Source organism: Cydia fagiglandana, chromosome 3, assembly GCF_963556715.1.
Source record: "Cydia fagiglandana chromosome 3, ilCydFagi1.1, whole genome shotgun sequence".
NCBI classification, from domain to species: Eukaryota; Metazoa; Arthropoda; class Insecta; order Lepidoptera; family Tortricidae; genus Cydia; species Cydia fagiglandana.
In genome coordinates, this window is record NC_085934.1 from 23,465,404 (window position 1) to 23,491,225 (window position 25,822).

The 25,822-nt window shown below is 37.3% G+C and overlaps 2 protein-coding genes across 4 annotated transcripts in view; one reads left to right on the plus strand and one right to left on the minus strand.

Moving 5' to 3' along the window:
* The window catches only part of LOC134680404 (mitogen-activated protein kinase p38b-like), a 47,809-nt gene that overhangs the window by 7,283 nt on the left and 14,704 nt on the right, over positions 1 to 25,822 (minus strand). Inside the window, exons 4-7 of one of the 2 annotated variants that reach the window (XM_063539537.1) lie at positions 5,272 to 5,381; positions 5,003 to 5,127; positions 2,548 to 2,627; positions 537 to 658 (exon numbers count right to left, since the gene is read on the minus strand). In XM_063539537.1, coding sequence (XP_063395607.1) covers positions 537 to 658; positions 2,548 to 2,627; positions 5,003 to 5,127; positions 5,272 to 5,381 — 437 coding nt within the window. Of the gene's footprint in view, positions 1 to 536; positions 659 to 2,547; positions 2,628 to 3,368; positions 3,449 to 5,002; positions 5,128 to 5,271; positions 5,382 to 25,822 lie in introns of both variants that reach the window. The other variant, XM_063539536.1, reaches the window with a different exon arrangement.
* Positions 9,092 to 11,187, plus strand: LOC134680584 (uncharacterized). Of its 2 annotated transcripts, XM_063539691.1 has the most exons (3): positions 9,092 to 10,115; positions 10,198 to 10,325; positions 10,801 to 11,187. In XM_063539691.1, the coding sequence occupies exons 1-3, from the start codon at positions 9,627 to 9,629 to the stop codon at positions 11,099 to 11,101; spliced, it is 918 nt and encodes a 305-aa protein (XP_063395761.1). In that variant the 5' UTR covers positions 9,092 to 9,626; the 3' UTR covers positions 11,102 to 11,187. The 2 variants fall into 2 exon arrangements, with proteins under 2 accessions (XP_063395761.1, XP_063395762.1); XM_063539692.1 differs by having other exon boundaries at positions 10,198 to 11,187.

Below are 25,822 nucleotides of genomic sequence, written 5' to 3' on the forward strand. Positions count from 1 at the left end.
GTCAATAAGTGGAAATAGCGGAGTCGAGTCACGACAAGCGCCGCTGTCTGTTTTGTGCTGCTTTTATAATGAATAGTCTGTTGTACACTATTCTGTTACCGACTGAGAGTATTCCCTCTTTAATAGGTAAAAAAAAACTAGCAAGAAAAAGACTAAAATAAATATATTTAGGTAAAATCACAGAAGAAAATAATAGTACTGCCGTACAGAAAGGACACTTCCTACAAACCCGAAGTTTGACAGCGGTTCTGGGTCCAATTTTGCTATCCCTTTCGGCTATTTACGGTTGTCAAAATTCAAGTGATTATCTTATCTGTGGTCGTTCACGCAAAAGGAAGTCATGTGGTGCCAACCCTAATTATTGCCCGGAGCAATGCTGAGCCGAACGGACCGAGTTCGACCGAAGTTAGGAGTGTCTCCCCACTGGTAAAATCAAGTGGAGTGATAATGAACCCCCTGCAACCAAACTTGTATGCGGTGGGGTCAGCCATCTCTGCAGCTGACTGTACATTTAAAGAGTTATTGTAGGTACTCACTTGTCAGCGTCCAGTTCCAGCATGAGCTCGAGTAAGTTGATGGCGAGCGGGTTGGCGCCTCGGAACACCTCGCGGAAGTCTCGGCGCGCGAGCGCAGGCAGGGATTGGATGTAGTTGCGGGCCTAGGCGTAAAAAAATCATTATAACATATAAATAAACTTTACAAGTAGAATTCTAAACTTAGATGAAGAAAAAAAACAAAATAATAGGTATATACCAGCGCCCTCTGATGGTAAGTTAAAATTTGTCTAAAAGCCAAATGCTCTAAATTGATTGCTCAGATTTGAAAATAAACGCGGTTGGGGACATTCATTCACGTGCACAAACACACAAACGCACACTCATCAGCCTCTCACCCATTTAAGGTGTCTCATCCGTCGTGGGTAAAAGCAAGTGACATCGTCATCGCCTAGCATTTACTGGGAACTCATTCATTCTAGCTATTCGGTCTGATCAGACATCCAACCCAACTATGAGTTTCCTGGGGTCATAAAATGAAATCGATTGACATCTTATTCAAATTCAGTTTAGTAGTTAGTTCCGTAGTTGCTTAAAAATCAATTGGCATTCAATATTAATTAATCCATTTGAAATAAGGACAAACCACGCGGTTGGCAGAATTAGTACAGATAAAACATTAGTCTCAAGACTCGCAAGCGGGCGGACTACATTCTTGAGAGGAATGCAGATATTATTTGAGTTAACCTCGATAATAACTAGTCCACGATGTATCACTATACAAACAAGTAATCTTATATCGAAGGTGCTGCCTTAAGGTTTTTATAAGAAAATTCCCCAGGCCTGGCGGCACTGGAGTTTAATTACAAACTAATGAATGCTAACAAAACAACATTAACATACATCAGACATCACATACGGCAGAGCCCCCAATGTAATACACATTATGATACACTCAAAAGCAATAAAGCCTGGCAATTTTGTACAAAATCGTCATACTTGGCCAGGCCACCAATTTTCATTATTCCCAAACATAAACACATTCTGCGTTGGCCACAATTGCGTTGAGACAAACACGCATTTCAATAAATGCATTTTACAAACTGACCAAAGGTATACCTTACGCCCTTACAATAAGGTTTACAAAATATCAGTTGACCGTGTGCTCTTTGGTACATAAGTTAAACAAGACCAAAAGAGCCTAACTCACTATAACTTTTATATAGACTTGGGTCGTTTCAGATGCAAACGGTGGTGGTGTGAGTCAGAGCAGAAGTAAGCTTGTTTTGATTTGCTCAGCTGATAAATTATAGTGATTTTGTAAGCACGGCAATCGTGTTAATGTTGTTATATTAATTCGTTGATCATTTCAGCGTTTTAATATATTTTTTAGGTGTTACACCTCAAACTGAAATCGCAAAGCGTTACACTCACTATTAGCACAGAATAAATAATAGTACTAGGTACAGAAGACTCACTCTCTAACAAAACGCGTCTGTCACGATCAGCACAGATATGGCAGCTTAGGTGGCGACAGCGCCACGCGCGGCTTATGGCAAACCCCAAAATTGGGGTCGAACGGATGTACTTTTAGCTACCTGTAGCAAAGCGACGAAATCGCGGAGTGAGCCACGCCTGCTATTAGTAGTTTGGAGGTAAATAAATTACTACAGAATATGTAAAGAAAATACGTATTTCGTGATACCTATGTATTTATTGATATTGCAGATATTTGCCGAGGCAATTATAAAGTTCATGATGGTGTGTAGTTAAACTATTTTCCGGCATTCTTACTAAGACAATTAAGTGTGTTTTCTGTGTATCTATGTAATAACTGGACACATGGATGAAAAGTCGTCAATTTCGGACTTGTTTTCACGAGATATCGACTTATTTTATAACAGTGGTGGCTGTTTAAATTTTCTATAAGTAGGTAGGTACTTATCCACCACACGCACTTTTGATCTACCTAATTATTATTATTTTTCTGTTGAAAAGTTCAAAAATATATGTAAATAAATCCACTAAAAACCATAAATATCCAAATTCTTACCTCTTCACTAATAATTTTGTCAATGGTCTCTTGGTCGGGTTTCCCGCACAAGAACAATATCCTCGTGAGGTGGTCAATATCTGACAGACGGGTTAAGGTTACAAGCACCAGACGAACAAGCAGACAGACAGACAAGCGTTAAAGAAGCAACGTTACAGCTCATAATATACCTTATGCAGTTCTAATAAGGTTTAGAATGGGTTGATATGCCTGCCATGCAAGACTCACACTATTTACAATTTTTATAGGTATAAGTGTATATGTATATACTTTCGTATGTATTCTCAACCCCGATAATATAATGATTGACATAATTTACTTTCACATTAATGTTTCGTCAATCAACATTTGACATAATAAGTTTTTTAAAAGTTATATTGAGTGCATTGCTCTAGTATCGAGATTCAAAAGTAAATATATTTGTACTTCTAGTAATAATTGTCAATTTACGTAAAAAAAATGTTACCCTAGTTAAGTATTAATATAATATGGCGTTTAATTAGAATCTCCAATAATTAGAAAGGTGCAGATTATAAGTTATTTGGTAAGCATGTTAACTTTTTAAGATATATGTTAAAAAAAGCGTATTTCAGTAAAACTTATTATATCAAAGGTTAATTATGCGAAATCTTAGGTTTGCTTCAAAAAAATAAAAAACGCCCACATATCAATCGTTGACCACTCCCGTGTTGTCTGCAGTAAAACTATCTAAGCGGGCAACGTGTTCACAATGACCGAAACACGACATCGCCTACACGAGCGTGTGTAGACATTTCCGCACACCTAGCCCGCTTAGTTTCTGCCGAGTGTAAGGTACTCACAGACTCTGAGGAGATTTTCTGCATGAACTCCTGGGCGGGCGTGCCCAGCACCTCCATGATCAAGTTCAGCTGATGGATATCTGATGACCATTAAGGTTTATACCACTTAGCCTATGGACGCTTCACTGTTATTACTGACTATATGCTTAATGGACTTGTTCATCTTAGCCTTTTATCAGGTGCATCCGTGGGAGCTCTGGCGAGATTATATACATACCACACACTTACTATCAAGTATGAGACTCCTCAGGTATTAGACCTACTCAACTAACTATTAGAGAACATGAACTATATTGCATTGTTAAAATAAAACTAGGTCTTTCCAAAACAACAAGTTAAAAGTTATTTCAATTTATATGTTCTTCCCACTTTAAAACAACTGAATCAGTAGTTTCTCATTTGTAATTTAATAACTCGAGAGGATACGACTTTTTCCTACGTGTTTGGATGGATATCGTTCTTCAACTCACCAACGGAGCGGCAGCTTACGTTCACAGGGTATCAGGATACTTCTCCCTTAACTACTTTATTAAGTATAGCTTGGGAAGAAATTACTAATAAATTTATTTACCTGGCCTAAGATCTATAAGTAAATGTGCAGTGATATTATAACACCTAGGAAAAGTATAAGTACAGAAGATTTAAATTAAAATGAAAGGTCATTGGACACTACATGCTACATTTAACAAACATCTATGTCTGTATCACGTCAAATGGAGTCTTATGACTGAAGACACACTTACATGACCATGATATTGTAAGATGATCAGTAAACAATAGGAGACCTTATTACATTACAATAAGGTCGACAGTAGTTTAATTGTGTGGATTTACCATGCATTTGTATATTTAGTGTATTGTAGGACGGACTTTGACTAACTACTGCAATATGGATAATGGAGTTACTCTCTGTCACTTTGTACTACACATGCTCTGTGAGTGTACAGTTTTGAGATATAATACTAAAAGCAAGCTGCAAATAAAAACATTGAAGACAACATCTACTAAAAACTAAAAATTGTATTAATGACCGAATGTAGTTAACATTCGGTAGAGATACCATTTTTTTGTATAAATAATGAATAGTATGATTTAACCTACATGTCAATCGAATTTCAACCTTAGTAACCGGAGTTTAAGGTTTAAATTAGATTGTTTTTTTTTAAATCTGAATCGTCTCGTACGTTAACTGTAGTATTTGGAATATAATCTAGATATTTTTGGGAAAAACTTCTAGATCGGTGTGGCCTAGAAAACAATTACAACAAATTGTGCAAGCCGTAACTGGAAGTCTACTCTAGAGAAGTATGAGATTTAAGTGCCATCTATTGGGTAATATGGACATAATTTTCTCAGCAAAAAGTTTTTCTTTGGGGACTTTCTAACCCTTTTCCAGGCATTGTACGATTTATTGACCACATACGCGCCAATAGAATTTCAACTTTAGCATACCCATTTAAGGTTCAAATTACATTGCACTTTCGGGTAATGTGAGTTGTCTTCAACTCTACAAATGAATTAAATTACAATACATTTGGTTTTGTTGGGAGAACCTTATCAATTGATGCGGCCTGGAAAAGGGTTAAATAAGGACTTGTTTTGCCCGTATGTAAAATGGAGGTGTAAAAGGATACGGTCCGAGCCGGGGAACAGAGTCCTGCCGGTGAGCAGTTCGGCCATGATGCAGCCCACGGACCAGATGTCCACCGTCTGGTTGTAGTGCATCCAGTTCAGCATGATCTCCGGCGCGCGGTACCATCTAGCGGGACGGATCAAGGGTTTAATAGTATGCTGCTGTTTATCGTAATCGTAAGCTTTAGTAAACTTAAATTTTGATGTACTTTCTCATAGTGAATACAATAGAGATGGGTGAGTTTTGGTTGTCAACTGAGACGTAACGTACCTCGTGGCGACGTAGCCCGTCATTTCTATTTCAGTTGGTCTGGCGAGGCCGAAATCCAGGATTTTCAGCTCGCAGTCTTCGTTGACAGCAATGTTTGATGGTTTCAGGTCCTAAATAAAAATATTTTTTTATTATTTTATTTATTATGTCTGCTGGAGGCACAGGTTGGAAGTGAATATTGTCGATTGATAAATTAAAGGAACTTTCTTTTGCAATTATTTTTATCAGGTGACGTCGAAAAGGCAATCATTCTCTTTAGATCCAGTCGCTAGATCCAAAATGGATCTAGTGGGAAAAGTTTTTCTTCTTAGATCCAAAATATATGTTGACATTTAGAAACTGGATCTATAGGGAAAATATAAATATCATTAGATCCATTAAATTTTTCCTATGAAGAAAATGGATCTAAAGAGATTTTTTTTTATCTCAACAGATCCAACTTGCAATACATATACCTACGTTAATGTATTTAATGGAGATTGGATTTATTTAATTCTTTATTAAATATATCTGTATAAATAAAGTCCCCGGCCGCGTCTGTCTGTATGTCTGTATATATGTTCGCGAGAAACTCAAAAACTACTGAACGGATTTTCATGCGGTTATAGAGTAATTCTTGAGAAAGGTTTAAGTGTATAATTTATTAAGGTTTTGTGTAACCCGCGCGTGGCCGGGGCGGGTCCCTAGTAAATAATAAAATAAATCGAAGGTTTGCCAATGCGCTATAATGGAGCGAAGCGTATTAGGTGTTCAAAGAACTGACCGCAGCAAATTACTTAAATAGTAATACCTAAGTAATTTATTATTATTTTAATTTTATCTGATTAATACTACAACGGTAAATGTAATTAACGTTCATACGGTTTCGAATCTGTTTATGGCGATGAAGGAACCAATGGATTTAGTAACAATACCTAAGTGTACTTTAGTTGCAGTCTTGTATCTCATATGAGTGACATTTATTAAAAAGAGATAGATGATGATATAAATATCTAACTTATTAAATATTGTGCTAGGGACCTTATCACAATAGGTGCGTTAAAGAAATTAAGTTATAGCAAACGAAAACCTAGGTACGGCACCTACTGGCTTTGCAAGTTTCCTTTATGAAAATATCCGAAAAGAAATTATAGTTTGCCAAAGGACCGTCTCATTTCAATCATAGACAGAGAGAATCATACTATCTTTGTCTTACACTAGTACTAGCACCCAAAAGAAAAGGATGAGTATAGTTTTCCTGGTTCTTACTGACAAATTGGTTTGACCAACTATAGTTTGGTGATGCTTGCTTAAGGTGACAGCCCATTTCCAACGACAGCTGCACTACTGTTCATTTTACTATGGAAATTGACAATGACAGCGACGCGTTCACTACCGGTAATGCAGCTGCGGTTAGAAATGGAATGTTACCATTACTGGTAACACGTATACATGAACACAACAAATGTTTATGAGGAACTATCTTGTACCTATTCAAGAAATAAAAAAAATAGTTGTGTTTGAATCATTTAGTTACTTGTCTTTAACAGGCGACATCTCGTAGGCAGTAGAATAAATTTTTGAAGTGGGCAATAGCGGAACTAACCATCCCCACGTCACTTAAAATATGACAATTATGCCGGCACCACAGAGTCGCTCTTACACGTTTCAAAGATGATTTTACAAATTATTGGACATAATAAGTGTATTATAGGTATTGGAAGTTGGAAATATTCAAAATCTTTACAAAATACAACTATTCACCCATCATGACAAATGTTACCTCGTTTCTGGCTTTGTATGAAAAGTCAAAACCGCTTTAATATACGAGAGCGATAGAGAGGCAAATAATATATGTATTGATTACACCACGTGGAGTTAATAATTTCCTCGATTATTCGAGATTAATAAGTAATTGTTGTCTTATGGACATCCCACATGATCTTTAGCAATGATGAGCGGGTGTATCTGTATATATAGTGCGACATAAAATTGAAGAAATTAAATGAAATGGAACTAAAAGAGATACTAAATTGTTGCCATGCTTAAGCATTTTACGTCAAAAATGTAACAATTACGTAGAAAGTGGCGCCCTCATTTATTTTCCAAAATTTCTTGCCGGACTATAGTTATGTACTTACGAGTATAAGTCACATTCTAACCTAGCTTGGCACCGATATGAACAAAGTGAGGCAATATCATTATAAACGTCATAGTTCTATACATAGATAAATACCCGCTTATTCATAAACGTTTACTAAAGTTGACAAGCCGATAATAATCGTTTGTCCCTTTCCGACGTATTGGTGTGATGGAAAGGGACAAACGATTATTATCGGCTTGTCAACTATAGTAAATGTTTATGAATAAGGGGGATAATATTTAACGTTTATATAAATTTGACATTAATGATGACATGGTCAAATTTTGTCATTATAAAATGCTAATAATGAAACACTTTTTTTACTTGTTTTAATTCTTGTTTATTACTTAAAAACTACTTCAGCGGCGTGGTACGGTCGCATTGTTATAGTCGGTCAAACCAAATTGTCAGTAAATAAGAACAAAAAAACTATGCTCATCCTTTTCTTTTGGGTGCTAGTACTAGTGTAAAGCCCGCTCCACACTCGTGCGCTGATCTGCGATCTCGACTCCCACACTCGCGTTCGCGGATTCGCGCCGCGATTCGCGCACGAGTGTGGAGGGGGCTTATGGCAAAGATAATCTCTGTCGATGTATATGCCTTGAAATGAGACAGTTCTTTGACAAACTATATCACCTGCCACAATGCCTGTCACGTTCTAACATGTAAGTGCGAAAGTGACAGACATAGTGACATGAGAATAGGCCTAAGCTATAGTCTGTCAAGCACAATATGTCAGTAGCAATGTAAGTACAGCAAACTGAAGTAGGGCAACACTCAAAGAGCAGTATTGCGCTAAGAAAAGCAGCAATGTACATCGAACCAAAACATGAAATTATTTACAACAATGAAAATAAATATTTAACTTTGCTTAAGTTGATGCACAATCTTATTTAATATATTGCTATTTAATGGTTTTCGAAACGTCAACGTATGGAGTGTAGAAGTAAAGGAGAGCTATCTTTTATGATAAGACGGTTGTAAAAGTGTCCAGCTGTCAGTATAAAGAATAGTTCGAAATCTCTCCGGTGGCGCTAGTAGGTAGCACCGGGAACTAACATGAATTTAGACCTTATTGACTGAGTGAAGTGCGCTGTCAGTTTTTTGAAATTTTATTAAAAATTTTCATAAAGTGATTTATTTAATTTAGGATTTCCTTGTGCAGTAAAACTAGCCGCCCCTGTCTCAGCACGCATCATATAGACTGCCACCTCTGTTATCTAGCCACCTCGGGCCTGGGCTTACCAGGCCTTAAGCCCCACATTCACACTCCTACCTTGTAGGCCGCCTCGTAGTCCGCCTCGTTGGGTAGGATTGTGTATGGGGGTTGCGGACTACGAGCCGTCCTACAAACGGCTAAACGGTAGGACGACTCGTAGTCCGCAACCCCCATACACAATCCTACCCAACGACGTGGACTACGAGGCGGCCTACAAGGTAGGAGTGTGAATGTGGGGCTTTAGGGCAAATCCACCGCTATAGGATATATTTTCTATAGTAAAAATGGGAAAAGTTTGCATCGTAAACAGTTGCCAAAGTGGGCGTAAGAGGAAAAAACAGAAAAATGTTACGAAATCCGTATCTTTTTTCCAACCAACGGTAAGTATGTAATTTTCACTACACCTTATAAAACAAAGTCCCCCGCCGCGACTGTCTGTTCGTGGGTTTGAATGTATCTTTGCGATAAACAGACTACAGGACGGTTTCAGTTCGATTTTCATGTATCAATAGAGTGATTCTTGAGGAAGGTTTACGTATATAATTTGTTGACTATAGTTCGTTTTTTTTAGCATTAGAAAGAACTTGCAAGAAGGTAAGCGATTTTGACATGTCTTTTAATTGAAAAACGCTTTTTAAAATTCAAAAACTATTACTGATGAAAGCAGAAGAATATAAATGATCGTATTAGATTCATAATTGTTACATATTTGCCGTAACTTATTTTTAAAATGTGTTTTTCAATTAAAAGACACATCAAGATTGTTTACCTAATTTCTAATGCTAAAAAAAACGAACTATAGTGCGAAGCCGGTCGCTAGTTATTTAATAAAATATTATATTGTGATTTTTATATTTTTCTTATAAAATTCACAATTTCACTTCAACAATTCTTCATTTTTCTATTAATTCTCAGACTCCGGCACGGTTAGAAAGTTGGAAAAAGTCGTTAGGAATTGCATTAAAAGCAAATGATTATATTTGCCATCTTCATTTTAAAGAAGAAAATATAAATATGTACGAAAAGTTAACTATTAAAGGAGAGCTCAAATATATTCCTACACAAAGAAAAACGCTTAAGGAAGAAGCTGTGCCCACGATTGAGCATCAGTTTATTCCCATTCCCGAACATGAACTCCAAGCCAATACTATTCACATAGAGGAATCTTTCGAACCATACCCCAATCAACCTAAGGACGAGCAGCAACAACAAATCAATGCCGAGCAACAGGAATTATCAGAAGATCAAAATGATTCTAATAATTTAATGGATTATGAAATGATACAACAGGACTTTGCGGAACCATTGTTTAGTCAATATCAGGATACTAATGTAACAATTAATCCAATAGAGAATTTTAAAAGTAAGTTTCGGGCATTTTCGTTGTTGCCGCCTTTTTGGCTACATGCAGAAAATCCTAATGGGCTGGAATTTATGCGAATGGATCCAAAAACTCAGAAGATTAAACATCATATACGTTTAAACGATGATCTAACTGTCACTGTAAGTGTTTATTAATGTAACAATAAAATTCGGTTGGCATGATTTGAATTTGTAACGAAACATAATTGCTATTTAATTGCAGGTAATTTTTCCCAATAATGAACAATTGCCACTAAAGGAGAAAATTAATTCATATGACAACACCTACGATTACTTAAAATCGGTTGAAAGATGGCCTTTGTGCGTTGGTACTCAGATTGACGACAATAAGTAAGTTTTGGTAGATTGTTAACCAAGGGATGAACGCAGTGAGAGTATAGTCCGAGGCTAAAATGATGCCATTCACCCGAGTTAAACACTCTACTTTTCATTTCGAATACGAGGAACCTAGCCCCAAAGCTTGTACTATGGGTGTAGGCGATAATACAACTGTTTGCAGTCGTCTTATGAATATATATACCATAATGTAACAGTTGTATTTAAAATAAAAGGATAACTCGTAAGCCTAATAACTTTGATTTTATTTAACATTTTTGTCATTAAAAATATTGTATGTAACGGTACATTAAATAGGTCTTAATTCTTGAACCTATCCTATTAAAACTCGACTTTTATGTGTATTTTAAGAACCCTTATTATGTAGGTACCTGTAGATTAAAGCACTATTTATACATAAACAATGGTACAGGAGAATAATAAAAGATAAAAACGAATTTATCTAATATATAATTACATCAATTTTCAGATTTTGTAAAGGTGTGATTATTGGTGATGATACTTACGAAAGAAATCAACAGTACCCAAGATGTAAATCTTGTCGAATATTACGAAATCGTTTGCAGAACCGTAATTCCACTTCAACTCTATTACAAAAAATGGCAGAAGCTAAACGGCGCGCTTCAAATCTTGTACATAAATGCAAGCGTCTGAAGAGGACGGTAAGTCTTATGCCGGCTACATACGTAACGATAAATCGTTGCGATAAAACTGTGCAGTCCGACTGTGCAGATAAATCGAACCGTGTGTATGACAAATCGTTACGATAATCGACAATCGGACAATCGGACTGCACAGTTTTATCGCAACGATTTATCGTTACGTATGTAGCCGGCATTAAAGCCGTAACAGACTACCGCACCGCGCCACGACCTTAATGGTGCGGTTAAAATATCTCTTTCACGCTCCAAATTATAGCTACATCCTTAGCCCCCTCCAGACTATGCGCGTGAATCGCGGGCGAAGCCGCGAACGCGAGTGTGGAGTCGATTTCGCAGGTCTGCGTTCTGGACTCCACACTCGCGTTCGCGGCTTCGCCCGCGATTCACGCGCATAGTCTGGAGGGGGCTCTTAACGCACGTACGGCGACCACCTTACGACTATCGGTACGTGCGCCGCACCGCACTAAAGTCGCGGTATGGTGCGGTAGTCTGTTACGGCTTTTTATCAAAAACATATTAAATAAATAAATATTAGGGAACATCTAAAGGCCCCTGTACACAATGGGCCAGCGCCGGCCAGGCCAAGGGACGCTGCCATGCGGTAGAATGAGGTAGCAATATCACTTGCTCCCTCTAACGCATAAATGCGTCCCCCAGACTGGCCCACGCTGGCCCATTGTGTACTGGCCTTTACACAGGTCAACCTAGCCCCAAACTAAGCAAAAGTTGTACTATGGGTACTAGGCGACGCTATAATATACTGTATTTGTATAATTGAAGACGTAAAATAATACAAAAAGAAACTTGAGCAAGAAGTTTTCATACATATTTTTCGAAATCATTTCGAAGTCCCTTAAGGCGTATCCAGATTAGTAAATTTTTCGCCAATCTGATTCAATTGCCCGATCGAATCAGGATCGAAGTGCGGATGCAAATACCAATTTGGCTCGCCGAATTCAACCGCCGATAATGACCGATATTACCGATAAAATGAAGTGCAGATGCAAGAATACCAATTTGTGAGGCCAGTCTGGATACCATTTCTGGATTTTTTCAATGTAGAGGGCTCTAATATCACCATAAATCTAAAATTAGAGATTGACGCCAATTTCATTTCTGATAAAATCAACCGATTTGATCAGTCCCGTCTGGATACCACTTTACTTAGCTGTTGTTTTTTATTCGCACACCCGCTTATAGACCAACAAGAAATTGTAGAAATTAAAAAGTGGCAACATCGTAGTGTCGTCCCTTTCAAATCAATCTAAGAAAACGGGACGACACTACGATGTTGCCACATTTTAATTACTACAATATCTTGTCGGCTTATAACTTTATACATTGTACCTACTTGAGTAACGAATTTCATGTCGACCGTTCATATAATTGCAGAATATCCAATTAAGAGAGAAAATTTCCTTGGCTAAGGCGCAGTGTGCAAAGAAATCTGATACCGTAGTACAAGCATCTATTTCAAAACTACCTGAAGAATTTCAAAATGCCGTGAGATCATGTTTTGAAGCCGCGAAAAAAAATAATACAAAAGGTCGTCGATATACGTTAGAATGGATTTATGAGTGCATGTTGATACGTATAAAAAGCAGGAATACGTATGAATTTATACGTAAAAGAAATATTTTACCCCTTCCTTCTGTACAAACTTTAAATAAGTATCTCAGCAAAATCAGCTGTTCTGCATATGGATTCCAATCCTCTACTTTCTTTAGTTTAAAAGAAAGATGTGAGGCGATGAAGAAGGAGGAGAAACGAGGAGTTATTTTAGTGGATGAAATGAAATTAAGTGAAGGCGTTTATTTTGATTCTCAAACCATGAAATTTAATGGTTTTGTTGACCTGGGGCAACACACTCCAGATAATTTAAAAAATACAACAGCGGACCATGCTTTGGTGTTCAAGTTTGTGCCTTTTCGAGGTAGATGGGTTCAAGCCTTAGGTTGCTTTTTATCGAAAAATTCATGCAAAAGCGAACCGCTACATAAACTAGTTTTAGAGTGTATTGTTTTAATGGAAAACAGCGGAATTTGTGTTGATGCTGTCGTGATGGACGGTGCACCTTGGAACCGAGGAGTATGGAAAATATTCGGTGTAAATGAAGACACTGTTAGCTGTGAACACCCTTGTGACTGCTCACGACGGTTATGGATGATTTCAGATTTTAATCATTTAGTGAAATGTTTTCGAACATCTACTTTGGATGATAAGCTACAAGAGTTCAAGGTTAATTAAGAGTAATGCATGAGTAATGATAATTTTAAAAATATACAAGGTGTAATTATTATATCTGACCAAACTCTGAGGGGTGAATATGTAGGTCATACTGAACAACTTTTACTATAGCCAACCCTGAAATCACGAAAAAGAAATCGCCTGTTTAATAGAAAACATTGACTGTACTGATTCACCGCAATATGTATGAGACAGCAGATTTTTTTTCACGATTTCGGGGCTGGTCCCATAGTATAAGTTGTTAAGTATGACCTATATTCACCCCTCAGAGTTTGGTCAGAGATAACAATTTCGCCTTGTATAAAATGATAATACGAAGTCAAACTAATGTAATATTCTTTTTTCAGACCCCTTACGGAACTGTGAAAAAAAGACATTGGGAAGCGGTATTAGAGGAAGAGAATTATCGTCAGCCTAACTTAAAAATCGCTTACAAGTTAACACCAGCGCATTTGAAACCGAAAGGTTTTCAAGTAATGAATGTTCCTCTTGCAACTGAAGTATGTACCTATAAATATAATCAATAATTTTCATTGATTGTCCGGATTTATTTCGTAGGACTTTCGGCTCATCAAAACTAATATTATTAATCTTATAAAAACAGGTGTTTGGTCACGAAATTTCGGTCGCCATGGCTCACTATCAACCCTATTGCGAGGAATTGAAGGATTCAACTGCAACACAAAAATTTATTGATCTTGTATTCAATTTGATACAAGCTATGTCTTCGCGTATACCAAGAGATGCTCTGTACGTGAATGAAAATTGCAGACGAAGAAAGGTAAGAAATAGTTGGCGATTAAAATTAAGGTCAATGCGGAGAAGACCGTCTATCAGCTAAGTCCGTCTACTCACTATAACATTTAAGGGAAGACCGTCATAAAGAAAGACCGGCCGGATGGTGCCTTAAACCAGAAGTAGCCAACCTTTTAATGTATTTTTGTTAGTAGATACCTCTTATAGTGAAGAATAATTTATGCCGATTATAATTAGAATTAATATAATTATGCGTTGCTGGTAGTGAATATTATGTGTTAATGTTAATATGCCGGAACCGCCGCCGCCTCGCAACCTGAATATATCCCTTGGCACCTATACAGCCTATACTGTAATTTTTAGTTTAATATAAAAATTAGGAACATTTAAAAATTTGTATGGAATATATTTTTTGCTCCTTACTAATATCTGTAAATGTCTACTACTGACTATACTTTTGTGTAGAGAAGCGGCCGTCCCCTTTCCTCTTAATATTTCATTGTATAGCTTTGAAGCTTGTTTACTTAATGAAGAAATACTTTTTTCAGGCAATCCAGGAATTTTTAGAATTCCTTGCAGACTGGGAAAAGCTCGAAAAAAAAATACCTGTGTCAAGGAGCACGTTAACTGGATTAAAAGTAACTTTACGGGCAACACTTGAAATTTTGGATATGCTGAATGTTGCATGTGATTACAAGTATTTGATGACAGCAACCCTATCTCAAGATCCGTTGGAGGTAATTAATAATTACTAATTATGTAATCCAATGAATATGAATCTGCTTGTATGGAATCTGCATCATGTATGCTGCCTTACTTTTGGAGAAAGTCCAGAAAGCCTTTTTAAAAATAAAAAATAAATTATAATTCATTAATTCAAGCTAATTGTACTCATATTTTTACATTATTTACATTTTGATTACACAACATTAATAACATTACATTTAAATATAATTTACTAAAATTAACAATAAAATTTAAAAATTTACAAATCACATTAAAGAATAATGATATACAATATATACACAAAAACACAACAATACATACAAAACTAACCTACACCTGTCCTTACATGCCTGTTGCAACAGTGCACAATATAAGGACAGTCAAGCCGATCTGCGATCATCGCCAGGACAGTGTTGGCGCTGGCCCGCACGCGCCGCACCAGCGCAGCTGCGCGCACGCGCATGATGGCGTGGAAACAGGCCGTGTGGGCCCCGCGAACATGCCCGAAGCGCTACAGTAGCGGGGCAGCCCCAACACCGCCCTGAATGCGTTATTGTACTGGACGCGGAGCGCGTTGTACGCTCTTTGCGTGTAGTCCGCCCACAGGCCACACGTGTACAGCGACGTGCAGTACGCTTTGAAAAGCGTTATCTTCACGTCACTACTACAACGAGCAAACCTGCGAGCCAATATGTTCGCCCTTACGCACAACGCCCTCCGCTCCCGCTCCATATCCACATCATCCTTGAGGTCCGCAGTAACAATATGCCCTAGGTACTTGAAACTCTGTACTCTGTCTAAGAGAGCTCCGTTAAGCATGACAGGTGGCACATATTTTTTTAGGATACAGTTCCTACCTAGTCCATATACTTAATGTACCCATCAATATATTTCTGCCTGGTGTTTTTGGGTTTAATTCTTTTGAAATGAGGCGTAACTTTGGGCTGTGGACGTTTTTTATCGCTTACCTTCTTTCTAATGCTAAAAAAACGAACATAGCCATATAAATATTAGTACTATTATAAATGCAAAAGTGTGTCTGTTACCTCTTCACGCTTAAACCGCTGAACCAATTTAGATAAAATTATGGAGATAGTTTGAGACCCGAGGTCCTATATTTTTTATTGAATAATAATTTTGACTTGTTTTCAGAGATTTTTCTCCGTCATGAGATATTCGTGTGGAGGAAACGATCACCCTGATCCCAAAATGTTTGCACAAGTTTACCGATTGGCGTCTTGTTTTTCCCTAATACGCCCTCCGAAAGGTTGTAACGTTTCCGGCAAAGATTTGCTGAAGAACTTACTAGGAGCAAAGGATATGGTAACTGGTTCAAACGAGGCTAAGCAAGCATGGCTGGAAAGCCTCGACCATATACTAGATAATGGTGAACCATTGATTGATGGTTATGAAGACCATGACTACAACGAGGCTGTCACCAGTGACGCGGTGCAGTCTTACATTGCTGGGTACATCGTCCGCAAATTGCGAAAAATCGTAAAATGCAATAATTGTTTGAAACTCATACAAATGAGTCCCAATGAGGGAAAAATGTTAATGAGAAACGACGTAATCGATAAAATGGATTTATACGGCGGGTTAATTTATGCTAGTGACGATCTATTCAATCTGACCAAAATGATAGAGAAATGTGTGTTAAGAGCAATAAGCAAAGCTTTAACCAATATGGAGACGATCAGTGAAATTACGCAAGAATTACAAAAAGAAACATTGATAAAAGTTGGATGTGCCGACCATTCCAAACAAGTATCAAAAAAAATTATCGATATGTACGTAGTTATGCGAGCCCACTTTCTGGCAAAATATGAAAATAAACGTTACGACGCAGCCAAAACCAAAACTAAAATGAACAGGAAAAATGCCAAGTTATTGTCTTAATTACTAGTAGTTCGCCCCGAACTAAGAACTCGTATTCGCTGAAAACTACCGCGCAGCGCGCACACTCAGGTTTTGATTTCCAACTCAATCTCACTAGTGATACCTACTAACGCGGCGGCGGACAGCAGGTTCTGGCAGTCTTCATAGACTTCCGGAAAGCATTCGACACACTGGATCATGAACAGCTGTTGCAGGCTATGGACGAGTGCGGCATACGCGGACCCACAAACCAGTGGTTTAGGGAATATTTAAACAATAGGACCTTACGTACTGTCATCAAGGGGACGGCAGGAGCCGAAGCCTGCGTCAGTCTTGGCGTGCCGACCGGCTCGGTATACGGACCAGTAGGCTATGTCATGCATGTAAATAGTGTGTCGAATGTTGTCCGGCATTGCAAGGTCTATATGTACGCGGACGACATGTGCCTGCTGCTCGCCGGCAAGGATATAGTGGATATGGTAGCCAAAGTGCAGGACGATTTTGAGAACATTACCAAGTGGGCGCATGATAATGGAATAATATTGAATACCACCAAAACTAAATGTATGAGAATCTTTTCACCGTATAATAAAAAAGCAAAAAAATTAGTTCCAACAGATATTAGTATTACAGGACATACCTATGAATGCCTTCACGGGAATAAAAATAATTGCACATGTAGTAAAATAGAATTAGTTGACAGCTTCAGATACTTAGGATTATTAATAGATAAACACTTTAACTGGAAATTGCACATTAATCAGGTATGCAATAGATTACGATCTGTATTGGGTCAATTTTATCATTTAAGTAGAATAGTTAACAAACGCACCCTGCACATTGTTTATCATGCTCTCGCTGACTCATTGTTAAGTTATGGACTCAGTTGCTATGGACGTACCTTCAAAACATATTTGTATCAAATAAAACAACTTCAAATTAGATTAGTTAAATATTTAGTTGGACGAAACACTAGGAATAGGTATAAACATCAGTATGACTCATTGTTCTCAATTTGTAAAATTCTTCCAGTGCATTGTAAAGTTACGTACCTAAATGTTATTAATACGTATTACACAGATGATTTTAAAGTACAAAAGAAATATAAACATGTAACTCGATCTTCTAAAATAGTAAAATTGTATCAACCTCCAGCAAAAAACTATTATGGACGGAGAACCCAAGAATACTTAATCCCCAAAATGTACAATGAGAATCCAATATTACTAGGTAACCCTAAATTGAAAATAGGTACCTTAAAAGAAAAATTTAAAGAAATATTGTTAGAAAAATTCGATAACTCCATAAAACAATAGTAGTAAGAACCTAAGTACTTATAATGTATGCTAGTATCAGAGTGTACTAAAGATAAACCAACATAGTCACAGTGGCTCTAGCCACCTGTATTTTTAAAAGTTGTTAAAAACATATTTATTAGCGTTAAGGTAGTTTTTAAGCACCGCTGTACTCCTGTCCCGCGCCCGCGCCACCAGCAAAGTCATCCTATGTTCACTTGTAATATACCTATAGGTACATAGTAAGAAAGGGCTACGCTAGGACGGTAGGACAGTGCAAAATTATGTACCTGCTTTTGATGTACTTATAAAAAGAGCGAGCTCATCGCCAACAAACTGCTCCGCAGTTTGGCGAATTTTTGTATTGTGGTACGCATATTTTATATTTCCATGTTATTTTCAATAAAAAAAAAAAAAAAAAAAAACTTTATATACGAGATTACCGCCACGTGGGATGTTGACTCGACGATCATTGTTGCGATAGTCGTCTCGGTTTTTTTTCCGTCATGAGATATTCGTGTGGAGGAAACGATCACCCTGATCCCAAAATGTTTGCACAAGTTTACCGATTGGCGTCTCGTTTTTCCCTAATACGCCCGGTTGTAATGTTTCCGGCAAGGATTTGCTGAAGAACTTACTAGGAGCGAAGGATCTGGTAACCATTGATTCATGGTTATGAAGACCATGATTACAACGAGGCTGTAAACCAGTGACGCGGTTCAGTCTTACATTGCTGGGTACATCGTCCGCAAATTGCGAAAAATCGTAAAATGCAATAATTGTTTAAAACTCATACAAATGAGTCCTAATGAGGGAAAACTGTTAGTGAGAAACGACGTAATCGATAAAATGGATTTATACGGCGGGTTAATTTATGCTAGTGACGATCTATTCAATCTGACCAAAATGATAGAGAAATGTATGTTAAGAGTAATAAGCAAAGCTTTAACCAATATGGAGACGATCAGTGAAATTACGCAAGAATGACTAAAAGGAGCATTGATAAAAGTTGGATGTGTCGACCATTTCAAACATATATTAAAAAATGTTATCGATATGTACGTAGTTATGCGAGCCCACTTTCTGGCAAAATATAAAAATAAACGTTACGCCGCAGCCAAAACCAAAACTAAAATGAATAGGATAAATGCCAAGTTATTGTCTTAATTACTAATAGTTCGCCCCGAACTAAGAACTCGCATTCGCTGAAAACTACCGCGCAGCGCGCACACTCAGGTTTTGATATCCAACTCAATCTCACTAGTGATACTTAGGTAAGTAATACTTTATATACGAGATTACCGCCATGTGGGATGTTGACTCGACGATCATTGTTGCGATAGTCGTCTCAGCGGACGGTCTCATAGCGAAGAGTCTCAACCAACACCTAGAGACTGGATCAAGGGTCAGATGCAGGCAAATTGTGACAAAACATTCGCTGATGTTAACAAGAAATAACTCAAAATGTAGTCAATATGATGGGTGCTGAGAAAGGGGCGGCTACAGGGCCTGGGGCCTAGGGCGGCAAAGACTGCAAATCCGCCACTACATTATACATATATAAAAATGTGTTCGGGTGTTTTATTTTGTTTTGTGTTTTTATATTTTACTTTTATATTAATATTAAAAACGAAAAACAAAAAAGAGCCTTTTATTTCTCGCCGGTAAAACAAACACAATATTATAAACTTAAATTTACATTAGGTTTAGTATTACAATAATATTTAATATTCCTCAAATCAATGTTCTATTATGCTTGGTTATGTAATAAGTAGTAAGTGATTATATTTTTTTCTTGTAATTTATTCTGCAACAACCCCTCCTGTGAGGGTGAAGGCCTCCTCCAGTGATGCTGGTCATCACAATTTCTGTTCTCTATCTTTTTCAACTTACATATGTATATCAATATTAATTTATATATTGGTATTAAATACCTACAAATACAAATAATAAAAAGCTAATAAATACTCTTATCGGGATTCGAACCCGCGACCTCCTGCTTCATAAGCGGGGTCACTACCGACAAGGCTAAAAGACCGTCAAAAATTGGTTCGCGATGCACAGTGGCGCCGCGGCGCGGCCTATTTAATGTTTTTGAGGGACACTTTTTAATACATGAAGATTGTTTTCCTCATCTCTACCTTCCATACGTCAACGATTCAAAATGTAAACAAACTTGATGGCTGTCATTCACGAGCCACATTCCACAGATAAAACAGAGATGACACCCGATTTTGAAATTAATCATAACAGTGTTGCTAGTCTGTGCGATTTTTCAAAATTGCCGCCTTTTACTACTGACAAGATTTGCTTGACCCAGTATATCAAGATCTAGAATTAGACCAAGCTTTTTGCACTGCACATCTTTCTGAATTTATTTATAGTAACTGATGACAGGGACGCAGCAACAAGTAGAAGTAAGATGGAAATATCTACATAGTGTCTGGCATAAGCTAGCAAATCCAATACGGGTGAATATTTAAACGGTGGTTAGCATAGGACCTAAGAAGTATATTGAGATAGATTGTGCTTAGAAACACAATGAAAATTGTAACCCTACAATATAATTCGGTCCGCAATGTAATAGACCACACAAGATACGGAATACGAGCTATTTATTTAACTATACGTGTATTTTCTGCTCTAACACGAATATGCCGGATGCACGAATAACCAGAATCAAAAGGCCTTAGACAACGTACGCCATAGCACATAGCGTTCTTGGCGCCACGGGCACTTTGAAGGGTCTTGGCGTTGCAAATGCCGTTCAGAGTAGCTTTGTCCAACTCTACATAGGTACGTAATCAGCAAGCGATGACAATCTTCAGTTCAGTGATTACAAATACCATTTGTTTTGTTCAAACTTACCCTCCGGACTAACATATATATATTTACCTACAAACAAACAGACAAACGCGGCGGGGGACTTTGTTTTATATAATATATAACCAGCGACCCGCATGGGTTACACAAAATATAGCAAGTTATACACCTAAACCTTCCTAAAAAATCACTATTGATAGGTAAAAGCCGCATAAAATTCCGTTTAGTAGTTTGAGTTTTTCGCGAACATACCTACACATGCACAAGCATACATGCGCGGCGGGCTTTTTTTACAAGATGCAGTGATACTGATATTATATGTGTAGCGATGCATGAGGATCACCGCAGACTCATTTGGATAGCTTCCACGAAAATAAAAGCAATGATAGTCGAACGAGATGCTGCTGTGTGTTATGTGGTAGGTATATTTTGTTGTCAATAAAATAACGTTTGAAAAATGACAAAACAGTGGACACAAAACCTATGGGGTACATTTTATTGTCACCCCCTCATTCATAAAACTAAAAGCCTAACCTACTTAATTTATTGAATAACATTGAATAATTTTACGGTTTAGACTCACTTGTTTTTAGTCACTCGCGCGACATGTTATAATAATTACAAAGGTGTGTGTGTGGGTGTGTTAATTATTCAATGTTAGTATGTCTCACAACAGCTTAAATTTGAGTACTTAATTTATGTTTTATCCCTTTCTTACAAATACATAAGTTAAAAGACAGAGTAAGACAAACGATTTCTTCTTCTTCCTCGGTCCCTCATTGCTGAGGATCTCGACCATTGTATGCATTTGATTTTACCTCTATTATATTTTATAATCATTAATTCACTGGGTCGAGGAACATTAACGCTGATAAACTATTTATTAATTATGTGGTTCGCGGTAGCCTGCGGAAATTATGCTCTGTACATCAATAGTTATATTATAAATATTCAAAATGACTAAACACAACAAAAAACCGGACTGCGAGTCGAATCACCCACCGAAGGTTTATCCGTACTTTTTAGTATTTGTTATAGCGGCAACAGAAATACATCATCTGTAAAAATTTCAACTTTCTAGCTATAGTAGCTATCACGGTTCACGAGTTACATACGGACAGACAAATGGACAGACAGACAGAGTGACGGACACCGGAGTTAGTAAGGTAAAAGGGTCCCGTTTTTATCCCTTAGGCACGCAACAGACACTTTTTGATGTTCTGTTTTTTTTTTTATAAAACTGACCTTACAGAGGCTCTACCACAGAATAATTAATAGTGCTACCGTACAGAAAGGAAACTTCCTGCAAAAACGAAGTTTGATAGCGGTTCAGGGTCGAATCATGCTTTCCCTTTCTAATATATGGCACTATCCCTTTCGGCTATTTAGGTTTGTCAAAAATCAAGTGATTTTCTTATCTGTGGTCATGCACGCAAAAGGAAGTCAAGTGGTGCCAACCCTAATAATTGCTCGGAGCAATGCTGAGCCGAGCGGAGCCGAGTTTGACCGAAGTCAGGAGTTTCGCACCCCTGGGCCTACCACACTTTCCATATACCAAATAATATGTGCAAGGCATATGTCAAGTCATGTCTTACAAAAGTGGCGGAACTCAAAGCGAACTGTTACCTATAGAAATCTATTTTGTGTAAAATATACTGTATCTACTGATCACATACCTATGCGTGCGAATGGCGAGGAAAATATGATGTGGAACTGGATATTAGCAACAAGACTATCGTAGATTGTCCACATATTACCTAATATTTATCTAATAATTAAATACCTATTTGTATCAGGCAGCAATATAACAAATAGCTTTTAAACTATGAATACATAGGTAAACTATTCTGTATCTCCCGATCTCCCGAACAAAAACTTAAACTAACTTATGTCACTATCAAAGTTTCATAGTACCCGTACACCTATATTAAACAATGAGTCAGCCGAACCTACAATATCTTGGAACTACATAAGTATTTTAGGTACCAGTCTAAAATAAATGTAACCTCACACACGTCACTATCAAACACAAACGTGCTAGAAATAGGAATACATTAAAGTTATAAGTAGTTGAAACTTTTCTACGAATTTAACATTAACTGCATTGGTAGGAGTCAGAAACAAATCAACTTCCAGTGCTGTAGGTACTAACCGCATGCTTGCTAGGTACTATACTAGTTGCTTGTCGAAACGCTATGCATGGCTAGTGACCACATCTGTTTTCCTGTATCAAGCCCGAAGTGACCAAAACTTTAATCAATAGATTAGTAGTATTTTATGCCGAGTGACCACGCTCCACCATGGTTGAAATTACCTTACTGCCCTTACCTTACCTAATTGCCCGAAGAACGTCCCCATGTCAGTTCGATAAGTACATAAAGTATGTATGTAAGTGACCAACATGTCATTTTTCAACGACTCATTGTTAGCAACTTATAACAATCTTAACACAACTAAATTATTTCTATAGGTTGATTTAAATACCTGATCAAAATACAATGAAGGTCTGCTCGTCTACAAAACCTCTTCCAGAATCGGTAAATTATGTTTTCACATATCTTCACAAAAATTGATGCCTCGAAATGGATGGTTGGATACGAATAAAAGTCAAATACTTGATTAAGTACTTGAGCGTATAACAATAACTGAGTCTCACCATCAGTTTAGAAACCTCTGCTATCACTATGGTTGTGTATAATTTACTGTAAGTACTTATTTGGACAATGGTTCTTAAAATCATCGGTGAACATACATAAAAAAAACCGGACAAGTGCTAGTCGGACTCGCCCACGGAGGGTTCCGTACAAATTAACAAATTCATAGTAAGTATTATTAAGATTTTTCCCTGTCCCCAGACAGACAGACAGACAGACAGAGAGACAGACGGACGGACGGACGGACGGACGGACGGACGGACGGACGGACGGACGGACGGACGGACAGACAGACAGACAGACAGACAGACAGACAGACAGACAGACAGACAGACAGACAGACAGACAGACAGACAGACAGACAGACAGACAGACAGACGTACGGACGGACAACAAAGCGTTCCTAAAGGGTTCCGTTTTTTCCTTTTGAGGTACGGAACCCTAAAAATATGTACTAACTGTACAGTATAGCCTCTTCCTCATTACAAGTCGATTACATATCACAGTAGATATAAAACATACGTGACATATAGTTAGTACTTATACTTAGTAAACCAAACAGCGATCACTAAATTATTAGATAAATCTCGGAAATAAGTAGGTAAATTAGCCAATAACTTGTTCGTCAGTGTTAATTAATCCAGAAAAGTGATGTCAAGAAGTAGGTAAAATCATACCTGGGAAAAAACTGATATCTTGCTATATAAAAACTGATATCTCGTCATACGCACGCATAATGTACTCCGTGTTAAGGTAAGGTAAAGGTGTATAGGACATACAATTTAACGAACCTACTGATACGATAGTGGACTTTTTACTAAATCTGATGGCGTAGTTTACCGGTTTGAATATCTAATGCCAGTCAGTCTGTCCCCCGTTTTAATCATACATCCCCCTTTATTACATATAACTGTTTTTTTCTATTGACTACCATGTCCTTAATATGCTTACCTAAAGGTCTGAATCACTTACTTGTTAAGCTGTATTCACCTGCGCTTACTGGCACGTCGTCGGTGAATTGCGATCTGTGAGTGATCCTGTATGACCCGCAAACTTGACAACCCTAGAGTGCCGAAATAGAGCATTACCTTCAATTACCATCGTTGATAGTAATAGAAATCGGTTATAGTGTAGTCTTGAAGTTTTCATTTTCAAACTAGTTAAAATTTTGAATCAAGACCTCAAATTAAACCTACTTTTCTGTCTCCTAAGAAATATTTAGCTATTCACGAGCATTTCCAAAAAGTAAATTGATGATTATGCTAATTGCAGCTACTAAGTTAACCTCTTAATAACCACACAAAAACAATTAATGTACATTAGAATACACAATACAGAACATGCTTTGAATAAACATACGATAAGCTTAACATTATGTCACAAGTTCAGGAAAGAATGTATACATACCGAAACTAGCTTTGTTCTGTATTATATTTTCTTATGTACAGTATACAATTTATTTAATGTTTTTTTTTCTTGATCCAGTAGTGCGAACATCGACGAAGGACGTTTTTTTGCAGCAGCCACTCGTGATAATGCTTGTATTTTACGTGTATCTCTGAAATTAAAATAAGGATAAGCTAAGACTTCTAATTACTTAGTGGCGATTTAAAGCTAACATGGCCATTTACAATATAAACACTAGGTATTGAACAGACGAACATATTATTTGAGTGGTCAAGAATTACGTTTTTTTCTTGCGTTTAAAGTGTGGTCGAGAATAATCTGCTGTGGTAACCACAAAATAAACACAAGTAGAATGGTTATACTGTATAGCTATTTTATTCCTAAAGGTATACCTACAAAATCTGCTCTTAACTGCTGTAAATGGCTGCTATATTATATGCATAAAAGTAAAATTAAAGTATTATAAAATCAGTAGCAGTTGCCACACCCAAATAACTAAAATTTATTGTAATCTTAATAATATATAATAAGATGTTGAAATCTACACAACAATCTACGCGTTGTATGGGAGCTTTCAGTCTTTTTTATTTACTATTCCGGTCAATCAATACCTTATGTGCTGGCTTCCGACACATGTTCGTATCTCGTATTCGTTCCTTCGCCAGACATTTCTCGATTCAGTTACTAACGACCCGACACCGGCGACGCCGCTTCAATGATATTTGGCTACCAACGGAGCTGGAGGTGGTAAACTTCGTCTCGCCAATGAAAAGAAAAACATTAAAACTCATTAAGTTAATGTTTTACAAAATTGTGCATTATAAATTGAATTTACTTTAACTGTATGGTCCATAAATTTATGGTTACTTATCTCTATTTTTTGCGCATTGTACAAAATTTTTTGTTAAAGACACTCAAATGCGTTTTCATACCAGGGTTCTAACCTGGAGCCGTTTACCTTTACTTCTCATGCAACTACCATATTTACTAACAGGCTAAAATAATCGTCCTAGTCTTAAATTTACTTAATCTACGTGTGTTAG

Bases quoted from the DNA above. Each gene is read 5' to 3' on its own strand.
- LOC134680584 (XM_063539691.1), top strand. From the start codon at position 9,627: ATGTACGAAAAGTTAACTATTAAAGGAGAGCTCAAATATATTCCTACA. The intron at 10,116-10,197 runs GTAAGTGTTTAT...ATTTAATTGCAG, and splicing joins ACGATGATCTAACTGTCACT to GTAATTTTTCCCAATAATGA. The intron at 10,326-10,800 runs GTAAGTTTTGGT...ATCAATTTTCAG, and splicing joins ACTCAGATTGACGACAATAA to ATTTTGTAAAGGTGTGATTA.